The 19,964-nt window shown below is 46.4% G+C and overlaps 1 protein-coding gene across 1 annotated transcript in view; it reads right to left on the bottom strand.

The window, feature by feature from the left end:
- Positions 1-19,964, bottom strand: part of Col6a6 (collagen type VI alpha 6 chain) — a 99,927-nt gene that overhangs the window by 54,543 nt on the left and 25,420 nt on the right. The window contains exons 11-19 of the mRNA XM_041676770.1: positions 18,175-18,267; positions 16,887-16,940; positions 15,467-15,538; positions 15,355-15,381; positions 12,882-12,926; positions 12,737-12,790; positions 11,475-11,537; positions 7,960-8,025; positions 6,405-6,458 (exon numbers count right to left, since the gene is read on the bottom strand). Coding sequence (XP_041532704.1) covers positions 6,405-6,458; positions 7,960-8,025; positions 11,475-11,537; positions 12,737-12,790; positions 12,882-12,926; positions 15,355-15,381; positions 15,467-15,538; positions 16,887-16,940; positions 18,175-18,267 — 528 coding nt within the window. The remainder of the gene's footprint in view (positions 1-6,404; positions 6,459-7,959; positions 8,026-11,474; positions 11,538-12,736; positions 12,791-12,881; positions 12,927-15,354; positions 15,382-15,466; positions 15,539-16,886; positions 16,941-18,174; positions 18,268-19,964) is intronic.

Raw genomic sequence — 19,964 nt, 5'->3', positions numbered from 1 at the left:
TCAATTCGATTCCATGTCATTCAGAGACATATCCAGCAGATCACTTTATTCTGAAGATATCTGCCACCCTTTGAAGGACAATTGATGGGACACAAGAGAGAATGAGCATGCGGACAAGCTTGGGCCTCTGCCCCCCAATGCACACACACAAGCCCCGAATCTCTGACCACAGGAAACCCTCACTCTGAGTATTGGGGGAGGAGGGATAGACACTACCAGCATTTACAAGGCAGAATACAGCTTATGCCTAAGGATGGGAAGACAGTTTCAAAGACAGAGATCACATCCAGTCGCTCCCGTGGGAAAATCTCCCTAGAGATGTCTCTGAGATTGGTTTCAGGGGATTTGTACACAGCCTGGGTAACAACTTCAAGGCAGAAAACAGGAGGGGTGGTAGATATAGGCCCAAGGACAAGTTGAGAGGCAGACTGCCTTGCTAGGGGTCTGGCCGAGGTTTGTCCCCTACTACTCAGTGTGGCATAGTTATCCATGGTTGGAGCAGGTTTTATGGGAACATAGCTGGCTGCAGCGGAGGAGCTGAGAATGCCGAGAAGAATGCAAGTTACTAGTCGGTTTTAAAAGCAGCCCTCCACGTGAAGAATGTTCCTCTCCTGCCAGTGCGTGACACGCCAACATTTGTGCCTGTGTAGTAAGTTGTTGGCCTTTTGTGTATGCTCATTTGCTTGTGTATGTAGATGCACATGTGTGACTATGAACATGGAGGCCAGAGGCCAGCCTCCCGTGGCATTCCTTAGCTGTCATTTACCTTGTGTTTTGAGACAGGGTCTCTCCATTGGCCTGGAGCTCACTGATGAGGTTGGGCTGGCCAGCCAGCCACCATCAGGAGTCTGTTAGCCTGGCTTCTCGGTGCCGGGATTACGGGTACACCCCCATACCTGGTTATGTTCCGCGGACTCTGTCTCAGTTCTCAGGCTTCCCTGCAAGCGCATGGCCCCCTAAGCTATCTCTTCAGCTCTGCTCCCCTGGGACTTTAAGATCTCATTTTTGAAAGGGCTCAGTGACATAAATTACTATACCACAAATGCCTCTCTGGTGTCCCTGTCCCTCCTAAGTAAAAACTGACCCCTGTCCCTGTTCATGGGGGTTTAGGCCTAATGGAGGAGACAGACTTTAATCTAACAGCCATAAAAGAGAAGGGAACAAACCCGAAAGTGGCCACCTAGCATGGTCGCTGATTTAAGCTACAAAATCATGGGAGAGGGACCTTGGCAAACAGGAGATACAGAAAGCAGACAAGGAATTGAGGCGAATGATCTTGCAGCTTTTCCCTTACATTTTCAAGTGCTTTGCATAGGAAAGACAATCACAGACCATCAGAAGGGTGCACTCAAAGACAGCCTGGGTTCCGGTCACAACCCAGACTGTATTTCACAGCAAATGTGAGTGGGCATATCAAGAGAGGAAAGTCCCCTTGGGGCAGCAGAGAAGAAAATGATGCAAGACAGAGTCCCCAATTCTACGTTCCTTTTGGCCTGGCTTTCTGGGTACCTGTGAGGACCCCGTTTTCTGTATAGGCATGACTGATTCTGGACAAAGAGTCTGGACAAAGAAGCAAGCAACATATTAATGGCAGACACCCCACGAATTCTGAATCTTACTGGCAGGCTCATCCCCAATGATGCTGCCCTGGAGCACTCTGGGAGGCCTATAAAGAGGTTCCCAGGAAAATGAATGGAGAAAGCACAACCAAAGCAATCTGGACCAAACTGGAATGGAAGGCTGCTTTGGTGGAGGCCACAGTTGCTTCTCATTACCCCTGGCAGAGGATCTGTTCTCATCCTCAGCAGTCTGGTCCAGACACAGCCACCCCTCCCATTTCCCACCAGTGCCCGGGGCTGTGCTTCCTGGCCGTGGTCCTCCCTCCCTGCCCTTGGACCAGGCTAGTCTCTTGGCCGCCTTGCTCTGATATCATTTTGTTCACCCAACAGGCCTGCCTCCTTTCCCATCAGTGGCCTTCAAGTAGAAGAGGGGTTTCTCTCCTTTCTTTCCAGGAAGCAGTTAGCAAAGTCTGGGGAACATTTCTTGTTGGGTGTGCTGCTGGCACCCAGTGAACACAGGTCAAGGGAGAAACTTACATCTTCCCATGCATAATGTAGCCCTTCACCGCAAGCGATGCTTCAAATAAATGCCAGCATGCTGGAGTGGAGAGACTTTGCTATGGTTTACCCCCTGGTTCTGATTTCCTGCAGAGAACTCTAGTACACAGCGAGTTACCGGTTCATTGTTGGTGTTCAATGTTTGCCAAGTGAAGAGAGATGGCCTTGGAGCAGCAGGCCTCCATTTCCCTGCATGCCACCCCCACCCCCATCACTGGGCACCCTCCAGTCACTTACTTGCCACATTTCCCACCTCTGGCCACCCTTCAATCACTGCCCCACCCTCCACTGCTGGCCATCCTCCAATCATTTGCCATGTTCCCCACTACTGGCCACTAGCCCATCACTTACTTGCCAAACCCTGCCCCTGCCAATAATGGCCACCCTCCAATCACTTGCCAATTCAGCAGGATTTTATTGTACTAAGGGTTCTTCAATGTTCTCCATCTTCATCTAGATGCATCTAGACCCATTTTGTGGGTATATGAAGCACTAGCAATGAAACTGCAAGCTTTGGCCATATTAGACAGGCACTTGGCCACAGAGTTTCACCCTCCGCCCAATTTCTACCTATATTTTTATTGTTTTATAAACAACAGATTTTTTCTTTAAAGAAGAATAACTTCATTGCAATTATAAAAATAATAAGCCCTAGCCGGGCGATGGTGGCACACGCCTTTAATCCCAGCACTCGGGAGGCAGAGGCAGGCGGATCTCTGTGAGTTCGGAGACCAGCCTGGTCTACAGAGCTAGTTCCAGGACAGGCTCCAAAGCCACAGAAAAACCCTGTCTCGAAAAATCAAAAAACAAACAAACAAAAAAATAATAAGCCCTATGAATGCTGATCAAACAAAAATGTTAAAATCACCCCAAATCTCCCATGCATCAGGGGTCAGAGAGAGGACTCAGAGGTTAGAGCATTTGCTGCTCACTCAGAGACCCAGATTCTGTTCCCAGCACCCACATGGTAGCTCCCCACCCTCTATAACTCCAGTTCCAGGGGATCTGATCTGACCTGCTCTTCTCACCGCTGAGGGCAGCAGGCCAAGGTACACATACATTCCTACAGGTAAAACTTTTAAACATTTTTAAAATGTCTAGAGAAGAGAAATAATTATTAGCTTTTTGATAGCCATGATTCCTGATTTTTCTGACAGAATTCTTCAACAGTGGCACTTTTATTGAAAAGGGGACCATGTGATTATGCTATTTTAAAATTTCAGTATTGGGCTGGAGAGTTGGGTCAGCACTGGCTGCTCTCCCAGAGGACTCAGGTTCAGTTCCCAGCACCCACAGGGCAGCTCTCCTTCTAGCGGCTCTCTGCGGCCCTCCACAGGCACTTCATGAAATGGCACACATACATATAGACAGACACTTGTATACATAAAAAATAAACCAACAAGAACAATAAAATAAATCTAAAAATGTAAGTATTGCATCTACTTTAACTGGAAAAGTGAAAATAAGAACTTGGAGCCTGAAGACAACATTTCTGCTATGCAGTAGATTTGCCGCTTCCTTCTTGCTATTGCTTTGTTCCCCAAGCTCTTCCAGCAGACACCTTTCATGCTCTGTTGTCCTAGCAATTCTTTTTTGTTGTTGTTTGTTTTTGTATTTTGTTTTTTGAGACATAGTTTTTCTGAGAGCCCTGGCTATCCTGGATCTTGTTCTGTAGACCATGTTGGCCTTGAACTCAAAAGAGTACTGGAATTAAAGGCGTGTGCCACCACTGCCCTGGCTCTCCTGGCAATTCTTTAAGCTTTTATTCAGAACAAAACTGAGGGTTTCATTTCTTTCAGACTTGAACTATTTGCCAGAGTTCTACTTTCCCCTTGAGTAACTCCTCTTCAAATGGGGGAGGGGCTAATTTGTCTTTTTGGATGTCATTAGCCATCTGATTCATCGACATCAAACATTAGCCATCTTTAGGACCCCTGTGGACTGAAGCTCCCTGGAGAGATGTGGTGGGACATGGAGACACTGACTTTGGGGCTAAGGGAATTCTTGCTTTTACATCTTCCTCTATCTTTAAGCACTTAGGAAAATCTTAGACTCACATGAAGCCCCCAAAGGTAGCAGTTTGCCAGTGTCATAATCTCTACTGACTTCCTGTTTCCTCGCTCTTTGCAGCCGTCCTGGCCTCAGCTTCTGGTTTCCTTGTCCCTTCTGCCTCCTCTGCTCCCTGGGATGTATGGGGCTGTCCCCTGCTCCTCTCAGAATCAACAATGAAAATCTGCAGAGCTGTGTTCATCAGCTCTTTCTGGGTGGTGACTGTCACCTTGAGAGAAACCTGACCCTGGCTTCAGAGCTGAGTGGCTGTGGATGGATTTTCTCCCTACAGTCCAGGTGCAGAACTAGCTGGGCAGTATTAGTCCTTGTCTCTGGCTTGAAGGCGGGGTCACGGTTTGTGTGTTTTGATTTTGCTGAGTTGCACAAAAGAGGACTCGTTGAGGCCCCCTTGGTTCGTCAGTTGTCAAAAGTCCTGCTTTGACTCCTGCATGTCACAGAGACATCTATCTCCAAAGTGGCGGCTCCTCCTCAGAAGCTGTGCAGTTTGGTGTGGCCTCTGGAGGCCACAAAACAGTAAATACACATCCCATCACACCAGGATTTCCTGGGTGATATTCTTAGCAATGAAAATAGTTTGCAGGGGGATGGAAGCCTTCAAGGATGCCCTTCCAGAAAGCCAAGCGGGGAGGACGAACCCCCTCGTCTGCATATGCATTAGCAAATTGGGTTGCTAGCAATCACACTCTGTATGTTCTGAATGTAATCTCCGCCCTTTCATTTCCTAGCCTTGTGAAGAACAGGGGTGTGCTTCCAGAGGCAAAAATCCTTTCCTGATGGGGGATAAGAGCTGGTTTCATCAACTGCATCTGCCCAGAAAACACAATGCATCATAAGCGCCATCCGCTCAACCAGTGTTCCATTTGTGCTCAATTTGAAGACATTATGTATTTCGAGGGGTCGGGTGAGGGAATTCGAGGGAGGCTGGATAGCTAAACAAAGAATGAGAAAGAAAATGCTGCAAAATGAGACAAAATTGGTCTAATTTAGACTCTAATGCAGGTGTGGAAGCGAATTCCATTAAATAATCTCTTATTGGATAAAGGCTTGCTGTTTGGAATCTTTGTGCACTTTTCTAAGCAGTCATACATAGAGCGTTTTAAAGCGCGGATTTAAGCAAAACCAATAAAATAAACTAAAAGCAAATTAATATCCCCCCCACCCCCCGCAAAGGGTTCCACAGTGTGCTGGCTGGCTTTTGTCAACTTGACACTAATCTAGACAAATCCAGGAAGAGGGAATTTTAATTGAGCAAATCCTTCTATAAGACTGGCCTGCAGGTGCATCTGTGGGGTTTTGTCTTGATTTGTGATTGGTGTAGGAGGGCCCAGCTCACTGTGGGTGGCGCTACCGCTGGACAGGTGATATTCAGTTGTATAAGAAAGCAGGCTGAGCGAGCCAAGAGGAGCAAGCCAGTAAGCTGCATGCCTCCATGACTTCTGCTTCAATTCCTGCCTTGAGCACCTGCGCTGACTTGCCTCGGTGATGGAGTGTGACCTGAAACACACCCTCTCCCTCCCCAAGCTGCTTTGGGGGTTCTACCTCAGCATCAGAATCCCTAAGTCGTCCAATAACCTAGTCTCTACCTCTTGGTTACCAATCCCTCTCTTCATTTCTTTTTTGCTGTTTTGTCATTTCCATTCTTTTTAATTTTTGAGAATTCCATGTGAGTACATTATATTTAACATAATTCCTACCCTTCCATCACCCCTTACCCCAAGACATGATAGGGATGTCACACCCTTCAAATCTCAACATTCTGTTGTCTAAACAAGTCCTGCATGTTGACAACAGCAGTAGACCTGTCAAAGCAGATGAACTTCAGGCTGTCAATCAATGGCTGCTGAGGAAGGAAGAATGGGTTTTCTTCCCAGCTTTCTTAACAGACATAAAATTTGGCAGACACAGGAGCTTGGACATCAAGTAACATCACTGGCAACGTCAGTTTATTCATCAAGTGGGCCAAACATTGGCCACTTTCCCCCGATTGGCCACACTCATTGGTTTTCTTTGTGTGGTAGTCTTTCCCTATGCATAATTTCCCCTGTAGCTAGCACTTTCTTATCCAAACTTCAGGGACTTTACTAGGCCAGCCCCATCCTGAGATAGCATCCCTGACCCAGTGACCATCCCACTGACTCCCCGCAGTCAGCCACTGTCATCACAACTCAAGCTATGGGACCCCAGGTCTAGAAGTTTCTTTCCCTGGGGAGCTCTTACCGTCCTTCTTCTGGAGCCTGGTGTCCCAGGAGAGCCTGGCCAGCCTCTTCTACCCTGTCAGAGGAACAAAAGAATGTGTGACCACAACATCCCATCACTGATGGGGTTCTAACTTAACACCTGCTCATGTACCAGAAGGGCTTATTCCAGGGAAGGGGTCATCTTTCCCTGAAGTGTGAAACTATCTTCCGTTGGTCATCAGTCACATCTCTGTGTGTGTCATGGGGAACAGCCCTACAACTCCGACGCCATGTTTTCAGGCTCCAACTGCTCATTGACAGTAATTCATGTTGAGACACAACTCATATCGCCTCACTCAGTCACCTAGCATGGCATGAATATGGCTGGGAGGCACTGCTTGTGGGGGTTTTTGTACATGTGTGGGTGTGTATGTATGCATTTATGCAGGGTGCGTACATATATTTGGGTGTGTGTGGAGGTCCAGATGTTGACAGAGTGTCTTTCTCAATTGCTTTCCATCTTATTATTTTTAGGCAGGGTCTCTAACTGGAGCTGAAGTTCACAGATTCAGCAGTACCATCTGGTCAAAGTGCACAGGATCTTCTTGCCCAGCGCTAGGATTACAGGCGTATGCCACAACATCCACCTTTTTAAGTGGGTGCTGAGGATTTGAACTCAGGTCCTCCTGCTTTCACATGAAGCACTTAGCCAAGTGAGCCATCTTCCCAGACCCCAGTTGGGATTTCTACCTTTGGGCTGCTTTTTTGCCTATCCTGAATAGATTAACATCTTCCCATGAATAAAGCCTCAAAAGCACACCCCCCCCCCCCAGTTCCTTATGCCAACTCCATGCAAAAAGTATGGAATAATTTGTTAACCAAGAACACACAAATATTTACTATATTCTGCAAAGAAGAAAAAAAAATCAAGGTTTCTATAGAGTGGAGCCCTGTGTACAAAGTGAACCATGGACAGAGCCCGAGAAAAAAGACAGCACCATCGACTCCTTCCTACCACACCGGGCTCCTTCCCTACTAGGACTTCTCAAGGGGGCCTGCTCATTAAGAGGAACCAGACACCCATTAGCCACATTGCTTTTTAAATCCTAAATAATAGGATAAGGGATTAAATTGTGATCTGCGAGACTGCAGTACAATCCCTAGAGATTTGCCTTGGGGGAGGGGCCATCCATGCCAGCTCTTTCCATCACAGGCTAAGGGGGCGTGTCTTCCTAGCATGTGTGTCCCCTGGACACTGGGAAGGCCATCAACCTTGCTCGACCTTTAACAACAATCTTTCTATTAAGCCGGAGCTTAGATGTTGGTGTTCATGAAGGCCTCATGGGTGTGGCTTAGGGCAGCCAGTCATCCCAAATTTAGAAATTGACAATGTTTTTAATGTATCACAGCAAGAAATAAGCAGGAGTGAAAGGGTTTTTTTTTTTATTCCTACAATATTTTTTTCTGCACTAAGTATATTCTCTTAGTCCCAACTCCTCCCCAGGTGTTCTCTATTCTACGACTAAAGCCTTGAGTCTCTCAGCCTCTGCAGAACCTCATGCAGCAAGCTTACTACCAAATGCCCACATACTTACTTGTCTTCCACGGTCTCCTTTCAAGCCCTTGGGTCCTTGTATGTCATTATCAAGTCCAGGAATCCCCTACAAAGGAGAAAATAAAGAAAAAATGAACATATTTTTAATGAATTGCAAATTCATCAAAGAGAGCAGAAATGGGCGGAAGTGACAAGTGGCTTTTTGATTTGCCTCCTTGGCTTGCTATGAGCAGACTCAGAGTGGATACCCAAGGTGGACACATGGGGAGAAAGCAAGACCTGGGCACAGAGGGCATGACCAAGGGAAGCAAGGGGGCAGAGCTGTGTCCTACCATAGGGCTGAAACCAGCCCATCTCTTAGCTTGTCCGTGAGTCCTAAGCAAATCTGCACTTGAGAACTGGTAGGCTTACCTTCTTCTCTTGGGAGAGTTAAATGCTTGTGATGGGTTCATCCCAATCACACACACACTCTGACCCATGCTGAGGACCACACACCTGCCACACTGGATAAGCAGTAACAGTTGCCAGGCAAGGGAGACACTGGGGGAGCTGCCTAGGAGCTGGCAAGGAACCCTAGAGATGTGGATTTTGTTGAGTCTCCCTCTTTTGCTAGGGTGGTCTTCCAGTGATGCAGCTGCTCCCGAGTCACCCATGCTCCTGTAAATAACCCCTCTCATGTTCCCATAAGAAACTCCAATAAACTCACTGGCTCACTAGGTTAGACTTGGGTGCAATCATTTCCTTGAACTGTTATCTGGGTGGACAGATGTTTGTTGGTGTTGCTTCAGGAAAGTCTCAGAACACCCAATATTCATCCCAACATCCCAGCATCAACTTGCTGGAAACAGCACCATTGTGAGACACCATCCTTAGCAGGCAAAAACCATAAAGTTTTCTAACTTGGGGTGCAGGGACCACAGTCAAACTGTATGCGCTTGGTGCGGAGACCATCCATTGAGCCAGTCAAGTTAATCGATGCTCCAATAAGCCGAGAAGGAACAGCAACGATGCGGCCCTGCTGAGGGCCAGCTGCAGGGCTGCTCTGCTGACCTGCGCCCAAGATTACCTCCAATCAATCAATAAGTAATTTGCGATCACCAACAGGGATGAGGCACTGTTCCAGACACTTAGCAAGCCTCTATTAAAAAGTAGTGTTTAGATGGGGATGTAAGTAGCTTATAAGCTAATAGGGAAAAAGAGAGGACTCTGGATTTATGACATGATTGCTATTATTAAAATGTGCAGGCACATTTTGTTTTATCCCCCACCCTACCAAACAGGATCACTTTCTACATTTTCATTTCCTCCTCAAGCTGAAATACGTGTCTCTTAAGTCACCAAACACGGACATGCCTAAATCAAACAACTGGATAGTGGTATTCTGGGGAGGAAGATCAGGAGAAGGAAGATCACGGCGGGATTTATCTATTCACTTATTATTCATCTTGAGACAAGTCCTCTGGCATAACCTTGGCTGGTCTGGAAACTCTCTATGTAGACCAGGATAGCCTTGAAGTCTGCCTGCCTCTGCCTTCCCAGTGCTGGGAATAAATGGGCATGTAAACATGCCCTGCTCAAGTCTAGAACTTTATTCCACTGAGCACACGAGGCCCTTAATTTGAAGGATAACATATAAAGAATTGCACACTTTGTGGGCACATGTGTGCCATAACATATGTGTGGCAGTCAGGGGACAATTTCCTGGAGTCAGCTCTCTCCATCTACCGGTGTGTCCCAGGACTGAACTTGGGGGCTCAGACTTGATGACAAGGGCCTTTACCCACTCAGCCATCTCCTATCAGCCCTTCTGCTTCATAAATAGTTATTTTCGATGCATGCTTCACATTCAATTTTGACACATAGTGCACCAAATTGCCAAGAGGATATCCGGCAAATGTCCCATCGATGCCCAGGTGTCCACACCCTTCTTCAGCATCTTTTAAAACAGGTTTTTATAAACCATGGGGTTTCTAATCAATACATGGTACAATGACCTTGCTCATGTGGTGGGAGAGGAGCTCACTACAAGATTTTTGATAAATGTGTGGGAACTGTAAAGATTATGCTCATGTACATAATACATGTCACTATCTGTATTGGCGTAAATAAATGCAATGCAGATATTAAAGAATATTTACCACTTTAATGATAAACTTACAGAACCTAGGTTTCCACGTTGCCCAGGAGGTAGGAAAGGAAAAAAGGGCGGAGCCGCCTCCTGCACGCCCATTTATCGGTATGCATTCGCCCGAGGCAAACCTGCCTCCTCAAGGGGCTGGCTTAACCCTACAACTATCCAGATATTCTGTCCCTAAACTATATACTTGATGTAATGCGTATACCAAAGGACATGCAGAAGAATCTTCACATCAGTACTATATTAGTATAAATGATCCATATATCTATCAATATGGATAAATACCTGATACACACTCAATGCAATACTGCATGGTAGTGAATCAAGTGATCACTACTACAGACAATGTGAACGCATCTCATGGTCGTAGAGCAGAGCCAAAGCAGCCAGATGCAGAAGAGTGCACACACAATGATCCCAGTCACGCTAAGCTCAAGGACAGTGCAGACTGATACCCTGAGCTAGTACAGTGGTGACTCTGGGAGGGTGTGGGGCGATTGGAGCATGCACAAGGGGACTTCTGGGATTCAGGTGTGTTTTATTTCTTTATGTGGGTGATGACTACACAAGCATCTTCCCATGACTGAGCCCACACTTTTAGAGTTGGGTACTGTAAGGCTGCATGTTACGGCTCGTCAAAAAGCCCCAGAAACATTTTCATTTCTTGAGAAAGTCCTTGTTCATGGAGGTTCTGGAGAGTCACTGAACTGTGGGCACGGTGAGGGCAAACCCATGGCACCAACTGCCACTGACACAGTGTGCTCACACATGGGTGTGGGTATGCCTGCTCTGCTGGGTTGGAACCTCGCAATAGCAGGAACCTTACCATCCTGAGGATCACCTGATAGAATCCTGGAATTGAGAAGGTGAGGCTGCTAGTCTCAAAAGACAGAGTCTTGGGGAGTAGACAAAAAGAGGGGACTTTGTTTCTCCCATGCACTGTATTTTGAGGTGTTTAGGAAAATAACTGGATGGATTAGAATTCCTTTCTCTTTTTTTTGTTGTTGTTTTGGTTTTGGGTTTTGGTTTGTTTGTTTTGTTTTCTTTTTTGAGACAGGGTTTCTCTGTAGCTTTGGAGCCTGTCCTGGAACTCCCTCTTGTAGACCAGGCTGGCCTTGAACTCACAGAGATCCGCCTGCCTCTGCCTCCTGAGTGCTGGGATTAAAGGCGTGGGCCACCACTGCCCAGCTCTTTTTCCTTGCTCTTAAGGACAAAAATGAATAAGAAGAGGACATAGGCAAAGAAACATTTAACATCTCCACTTAGGACTTCAAGGCTGTAAGCTCAGGAGTATGTCCACAGTGCCTTAAAATGGAACACCTTCCCTTCATGGAAGGGACCCCTAATTATGGTACGAAGCCCAGGCAGCCCACCCAACCCTTCACAGCCCATACAGATCTCACAGCCCCCACACTTACTGGATCTCCTCGCAGGCCCTTTGCTCCACGGTCACCAGCAGTCCCTCTCTTGCCTGGACTTCCCTGGAATTAATACAGACCAGAACAAGAACAAGATGGGAGGCTTTTAATAAACTTAATAAGCATAAAGGACTTAGATCCTCTCTGGTTTGGATAATTAAATATTTTTCCACTGAGGTTGTTTTTAATCTGGAAAACGGACCACAAATAAGCAACTTGGCATCAAATGAGCAATTCAAGTGTTGACCTCCGTTATTTACTGCACTCGTGAACTCTGTGCTCCCAATACCTTGCTTGTCAATGTTCTACAAAGGATTTTTTAAAAATATTTTGTTTTAATGAGGCAGCAGAGACTCGAAGTTCATGTCAGTTGCCCAGGGATATCTTGCAACAGCTGAAAAGTGGGCTTTCAGATCAACTGCTCACACCATGAAGACTCAGCAGAGCCTGGGGGGTGGCTGTCCCCATGTGCCAGAAGGAAAGGAGTGCCGTGGACTCTCTTCAGCTGCCTCATGCCACAGACCCCAGTCAATATCTCCCCCATGTTCTTAATGTGTTTCTTCCGTGACCCCAATACTTTTTTCCTCCTTGAATCTGGTTCTTTCTCACATAACTGTGAATTAATATCCAATCACAGTGGGCAAGACTCTCTGTCAGTGTGTTTGGGGGTGGTGGTTGTGTTGTTTTGATTATACAGGGGCTCACTACGTAGCCTTGGCTGGCTTGGAACTCACTATGCAGACCAAGTTTGTCTCAAACAGCTAACTGACTCTGCCTCCTGAGGATGCTGGGACCAAAGGTATATGCCACCATGCTTGGCCCTTCCCCAGTGCTGAGTGCTGGGACCAAAGGTATATGCTACCATGTCTGGCCCTTCCCCAGTGGTGAGTGCTGTCTCACTCCACAGGCATCAAGGCAAGGGAAGGCATGTTGCCATAAGAGACATAAGACCTTAAGACACCACATGAGACCTTGTTTGTGTCTTGTTGCCCTCTGCAGAAAAGGTATAGCCCATGTGCTAAGAATCACATATATACCATATAGACCTGAGTCAAGGTTAGTCACCTTCAACCATGAACAGCAAAACCCAACAGACCCATGAGAAGTCAATGTTTACTGTCATATGTGATCAGGTTTCATGATTACTTGTCTCTAAACAAGCCTGGAGCCAGAGCCAGTAGACATGCCTAGGGCAGTTTTACTTTATAAACCCTCCTTTCCCCTAGAGTGCAGGGTTCTAGTTTCTGAGTCTCGATCCCTACCTGAGATCCCTCATCACCCTTTTCTCCTCTTCTTCCAGGAATCCCACTGTCACCCTAGAAGATGGAGAAGGAAAAGCTCAAATTCTCATTTTCTCCACGGGAGCCTACGGAGGAGGGTATCTGGGGTGGACGGCAACCATGGTACCTGTTCTCCGTTCAGTCCGGCAATGCCATTCTCCCCGACTTCTCCCTGCGAAGACAGATGTGGTTAGAATATAGTGCGCATCTGCCAGATGCCAAGCAAAAGCAGCCTCAAGGGTTCTGTGCTATGCATTGGCCTCCTCGAGAGGGGATGCCGGGTACTGTCAAAGGTGGCTTTTAGTGACAGAAAACTGTCCTAATAAACAGAGCCTGCAAAGAGAGGAAGAAACAAAACACAGATCAAGACAACTTTGGGTTGGCAAATGCCAACAAAATGGTGGATGACAAATGCTAGAAGGGGTGCAGGGAAAACAGAAGCCTCATCCACTGCCAGAGGGATTGCAACCTGGTTCAGTCACTATGGAAATCCACATGGAAAATTATCATAAAGCTAAAAATAAGCCCACCATATAACCCAGCTGTACCACTCCCTAGTCTATGCCCAAAGGACTCAGCATCGTCCTCCACAGATACTTGCTCAGCTCTGTGATTGCTCTTTTCACAATAGCTAGGCAATGGAAGCAACCTAAATGTCCTCAGCCAATGGATTAGTTAGGAAACTGTGGTGCGGATGCGCTACGGAATACTATTTGTCTGTAAAGAAAAAGGAAGTCATGAACTATGCCGGTAAATGGATGGAACTAGAAGAGGTCACACTGGGTGAGGAAAAGCAAATGCTGCGCATTTGCTCTCACCGGAGCCCTCCATCCAAATCTTCACGTGTGAGCACACAGCCTGGAGTAACTGCAGAAACAGGAATGTGAAACAGAACCATTGCCAGGATAGCGAGGTTGGGGAGCAATAGAGAGGGCGATAGCCAGGTACAAGCCATCTGATTAGGGACATGGGAAAGTGCTCCTCAGGGAGCGGGAGGGAGGAGGAGGAAAGGGGAGGGAGGGAGGAGGAGGAGGAAGATATGGAAGAAGGTGGGAGGAGGGTGAGGAGGAATAGCAGAACTCAAGTGATCTGAGGGGGGGAAATGGAAAAGGGGAGGCTCTTTAGGGAGGGAGCAGGAGGAAGGACTGAAGGAGGAAAGTGGGTAAAATAGCAATAAGGATGTCTGATAAATCTATAATGAGTCATTATCTACTTAAAACCCTATAATATATGTAAATTCAGCATATAAATACATATAGACAGTTCTAATGAACTTTTCTTATCTGGGCTGACAATGCTTCCTCTAAGAGCCAAAGACCACCTAAAAAAAAAAAACCCAATAGCAGACCCAAGAGGCCCTCCTTTGGATTGTTGGCCAGGGCTGTCTAAACAACTCCCAAAACATACAGCCTATTGTTCTTATCCTGTTCACTTACCTGCCCCAGAGAGGTGGCGGGTAAGTCCCTATTGCTGAAGACACCATGCACTTCAGACCCAGACCCCAGACCCCCGGAACCGGAACTGACCTGGATGCCTCCTCCCTGAAGACAAGCTTGCATGGTATCAGAAGGCATCATGCAAGCTTCCAAAGAAGGGAGGCAGCCGGCCATCCTTCCCAGCTATGGACGCTTATGAATCACAATGACCAACATGGCACAATAACCACAGGGTACAGCGTGTCATGTCCACCTTGGCAGTAACGAACCACTCTCTAACTGGTAATAACTGCTCAGCAAGAGCGAAAACATGGTACTCGAAACCTAGCCAACCACTCAGTGCTAGTGAAGTCATGGATCTTGGAAGGGAACCTACAACAGCATACTCTCTAACAACAATCTAAACATTTGTCCTTATACCACAGATAAGTGTAGTCCTAACCCTTCCCTCACATCAAGGAAACTTCTCCCTGCAGCAGACAGAAGCCACTACAGAAAGCCACATCAATCAAAATGCAGAGTTTTTGAGCATAGTCCTAATGGGTACATCTACAAAACACCACTGCCCTCAAGGCCCAGGGAACATTGTGGAAGAGGGCGAAGAAAGATCGTAAGAGCTAGGAGATCAGGGAGTTTGCTGTGAGACTGTCTCCTCATAGTGCCAGAAGCTACTCTCCCAAAACCTCACCAATATGACTTCCTAAACATGAACTAAACAAGGGCAGCAACAATAAAAATGTCAAGGTGGATGGGAAAGGCCCAAATCCTACACAAAGAACTGCAATCAACTAAGGGATGCTGAGCAGGAGAAAGAGTCTTCCCCAGGGAAGAGCACAGTGATCGATCGGCTATCCAATACCAAATGGCCAGCCTGAAAACGTATGTATGAGTAACATTATATAGACGGAGCAGGTTGCTTTTATATGCATGTACATATATGCATGCAATAACCGTTAGTGGGGGGAAAAGTGGCCATGAATTTGAAAGGGAAAAAGGAGGGGTATGAGAGGGTTTGGAAGGAGAGGGAAGATAGAAATATTGGAATTATAATCTCAAAAATTAAAAAAAGAAAACTTAAATGAAATGGTTGGTACAGAAAGAAAGAGAGAGAGAGAGAGAGAGAGAGAGAGAGAGAGAGGGAACTACATGGGCCTGGCACTGTACCTTTTCTCCACTGAGTCCTCTGGCTCCCTGATAACAGAAAGGACAGCAGTATCAGTATGGGAAATGCAATCAACCACCAAGATGACGTCACGAGATCTTATAGAATCCTCACCTTAGGCCCCTTGCTGCCAAAGCATCCTTTAGTACCTTGTTCTCCCATTGGTCCAGAGGCTCCTCTCTCTCCCTGAGGAAAAGTGGAAAAGCACAAATCCAGATGAGTGTGTACTTTTTATGATCTGGGATCTGTCTGGGATACTTGACAAATTTTTTTGTTTTGTTTTATTTTTAAGAAAACATCTGGCTCTTCATGACTTTACGTTCCAGGACTCCAGCCAGGACTCAAGAATGGAAGTAAATCAGAACTACAATGATGACAGTCCTTTGCTTTGGATGCCACCTGCTTATTGCCTGGGTGGAGCCTCCCTCTCCCCAGGTGGCCACCACATTGTTCCCTTTTAGCATCCGTCACATGTGTGTTCATTCTGCCCTCAGCCAAGATTCCAGGACTCTTTGCCGGGTCCCTGTGACTTTAAGACTTTGACCTATGACCTCGGTCTGAGCATCACCGATGATGCTGCCTGAGTAGACCAGCCCCATCATTCACACTCGTATGTTCACCATCAGTGTCCATCATCTGGACACAAGCCCGTCTTCTCCAGCGGACTTCTGCCGTGTCCTGGGTTCCAGCCATGCTGAGCAGGTGCCAGTCTGCCCACTCTCAGTCCTTGGACTCCATGTTGTCCTTGAACTCACGGTTCTCCCTTCCCCTTCACAGTGAAATGCAATCTCCCAAATGCTTTACCCAGAGAAACTCACTGTCACCCTTCAAGTATCTGCCTAACTTTTACCCCTCATTTGAAGCCTTTTCCTCCCCTTGGTGGTCTTTAAGCCATTAAATTCTTGGTCTTGCTCAATACCATTACCTCCCCCTGCCTCTGCGCAGCCATGTGTAGAGCAGTGTGACAGTTACCTTGTTTGTCTTCTCACCGTGTGAACGGTCCCTAACGTAGGACCATCTGTGCTTGTTTTCTAGGGTTTTCTCGTTTCCGGGATGCTCGCATGGGGAGCACATATATAGGTATTTGTGTATCAATGTCCTTTGCAAACAGTGAAGTAAATAGTAAGAAGCTTCAATATGTATTGTCAGATGAATGCATGATTGGATACATGGAAGGAAAAGAGGGGGAGAAGGAAGGAAGAAAAGAGAGGAAAGGAAGGGAGAGAGACGCGAGGGGAGAAGGGCTCCTGATAAATGATGCGGTGAGTTGGTTTAATTCTTACAAAATGGCTTGGGCATATGGCAGGGATGCGGTGCCTATGGTGAAGACGTTACCTTTCACACCCAATTCACTGTGCAGTGTAAGTGGATAAGTCAAAGCAAGGAGGTATGGTCATAACCGACAAGGAGACTTGTTACCAAGCACAAGGAGACTCTGGAAAGACTGAGATGTTGCATCTGAACCCTCAGACTGCTCTTTGTTTCCCCTTTTAGGTTTGTAGGAATACGTAAGCTGTAAAAGGTCGTGACTTACAGCAATGCCCTCTTCTCCCAGGTAGCCATCACTGCCTTTAAAACCTGGGGGTCCCTGGAAAAAAAAGGAAAGGAGAAAACATAAGCACTCCACAGACTGGGCAGGGAGACATCAGAGCAGATCCACCACTCTGAGGGCAGACTTCATGTGCAATGCAAGAGCTTGAAAATGTCCCTGGCCTTCCACCTCAAGCTAGTGGTGGTTACACAAACAAAAAGAGAATTACCATACAAGCCTCCAGATATTCAAAAGGATGTGTACATATCTGTGCATGTATATATACATGGGGGAGCTGTGGATGTAGATGGAAGTGCATGAATACATGCATGTATATGAATACGTGCATGTATATATGTGGGGTGGTAGCTGTGCATGTGCATGCATGAGTATGTACATGTGCACGTCACATGTGCGTACCTGTGCCAGCACACTGTCTCTCGCTGTCTCCAGGAATACCAACAGAACTGGCTTTCCTCTCTAGGCAAATATACTTGTTCTTGACAGACCAAAATTATCCTTTTAAGCAAAATAACTTTTTCTCCTTTTTAGGACTTATTGCTACACATAGAAAACCAGACCACACACATTTCCTTCTATTCTGGCTTTTTGATACATTTTTAAATTCTGCCGTTCTCCTTCTATGAAGTCCAAGCATTCTAGAAATAATGAATCCAAAGCTTCCTTCAGTAACATGATTCTGGTGCTAGGGGAGCCATACTGTTATGCAGGGTGGCCAGATATCCAACCCAGATGTAAGGTAGCAGTATGGAAATCATTAAATGTGTGTTTGTACATATTTGAACACATCGTAATGTCTGAAATAGTATGTTCATGCAAGGATACATAAGCATATACATCTGGGGACGTCAATACTGTCATACCCTTTGCTATGGCAGAGTGACCCGAATTTGACTTTCAGCAGACTTGGCAGATGTCACTGCCAAGGTTAAAAAAGGGAAGTCAGTTATTGGTGTGAACCTTTCGTCACTCGGCCTGAGGATGACTCGGTTCTTCTGCATGGCTATTGCTGCTTGAACACTGGGCCTGTCCAGGATCCTGATGTCTATGTCTCCCCAAAACCCCCAAAGAACTTCCAAACAACTCTAATTTAGAAGATCAAGGAAAATGGCAACTATCTAATCTGACATGGGGAAGGAGTAGCATCATTGTCTGCCTCCTCCAGGGGCTCGGTATGGCAGGTAACATCTTTCTGTGTCTACCCCAACTCATATCTGAAAGGGTTGCTGCAATCCAAATGATGGGAACCACAAGTCTGAGGTAAAGTCACCTTTCTCCCTGCTGAGCCCGGATCCCCCATGGTGCCGTCTCCTCCTGTGCACTTGCAGAGCAAACAGCAGCAGGTCCTTTCTGCAACATTGATCTTGGGGAACATAAGGATAATTATGTTTAGTGTCATCGATTCCCCAATCCCTTGTCAAGGCTAAGATGGCTGATTCTACCTTTTCTTCAAGTCCTGACATCTTTTCCCTATAAGGAATTCCTGACCAACTCAAAAGTGTTTGACTTCTGCAGATGGTCTCATTTCAGCCTTGGCCAGTTCACTGCACATGAAATGATCAATGGGGTTGCTTCTTGTCAACATACCTTACCCCAACTTTTTAAATAATTTGTTTAATTTTTTATGTGCATTGGTGTGAGGGTGTCAGATCCCCTGGAACTTGAGTTATAGACAACTGTGAGCTGCCATGTGGGTGCTGGGAATTGAACTTGAGCCATCGCCCCAGCTACCTTCCCCTAGGCTTTGCTCATTGTTGACTACTCTGCCTATCCTGGCCCACATGCTTTGATCAGCAAAATGAATGCGTGCTGCTTTCTCCTGGCTCCATTTGTAAACTCTCAGCTTGTCAGGGAGTTGAACAGTGTACTCCGAAACACTGCTTGGAACCAAGTCCCTTGGAAACATCCAGGAGAGTTTGATGGGACTTTGGAAATGTCAACTGCTTGCCAGCATTTTAGAAGCATTTGCTACAGAGGGTATGAGTACAAGAACGCTCCCTTTGTGTGACGGCCAAAGCAAACTTATTGTATATTTAAAACGTGAGGGAACTTCACCCTGGACTTGCTTCGACATCTCCTGAATATCTACCACAATGTTTATTTATTTGTTTTACAATTGGCCCAGCAGATTCATTTAGGAAAATTCAGTTTGCAGTAAATGCTATACTTCATTTTCATGGGGGGGAAAACAGCCCTTCTATGGAAAGTTTTCTGATATACTTAGTAGGGATTCCATAAATTATAAACAAATTAATTCTAAACCATTAACCACTCATTAAAGTGAAATCAGCAACGTGCTACAGACTTGGACTTGGTAATGCTCACACTTGGGCTTGATTCTTTGTATATTTCTGAAATAACATAGCGAGGATGCATCGTATCTGGGTATGAGGTTGTAAAAACTGAGCAGAGCACAAGGGTCTGGCAGTGTGGAGACAACCTAAGGAAATCGCTCACCCAGAAAGTCCACCCAGGAGGTCCTGCACCCCTCACCCTTCCCCCACACTCAGCGCAGGCTGCTCTTGCTCTGCTTGAACTCCACATGCAGTGGGCTGTCACTTACAGGCTGGGCTGCAGGGAAAGTGCACCTTGAACATTAGAGTCACCATACACTGTGATGTTCAGAGCTGTATGGAACCCGAGGAGCTGCTGGTGGAAGGAACGGCTCCGGGGTCTGCTCATAACTCATCACTGTGACACTCAGAGCTGCACGGAACCTGAGAAGCTGCTGGTGGAGGGAACAGCCCGGGCCTGTTCATAACTCAAGCTCATCTTAGTGTCCTAGCACGCGTAGGTTGTGATCCAGCCAGTACGGCCAGTGCTGGTTAAGTATTTCCTTATTTTTCTCTTTGCTCTTCCTCTTGCTACCTCCTTTGTTCCAAGTGCATCTGCTGAACATGCTTTTGAGCTACGCTATTATAGAACACTTCAAACATGCTCTCATTTAGGCTGAATTCATAAAGGCCCACCGCATCTTTACTTAAAAGGTCAGTATTAGTTCATACCCTTATCCATCAATATTAAACTGACATATGAGACAACCGAAGTCTTAAACTATTA

The sequence above is a fragment of the Microtus oregoni genome, unplaced genomic scaffold, assembly GCF_018167655.1.
Source record: "Microtus oregoni isolate MIOR12 unplaced genomic scaffold, Mior012 000028F_ref0000031, whole genome shotgun sequence".
Lineage (NCBI taxonomy): Eukaryota > Metazoa > Chordata > Mammalia > Rodentia > Cricetidae > Microtus > Microtus oregoni.
The sequence above is the reverse complement of the archived record's forward strand: the minus strand, read 5'-3'. Positions and strand labels throughout refer to the sequence as shown.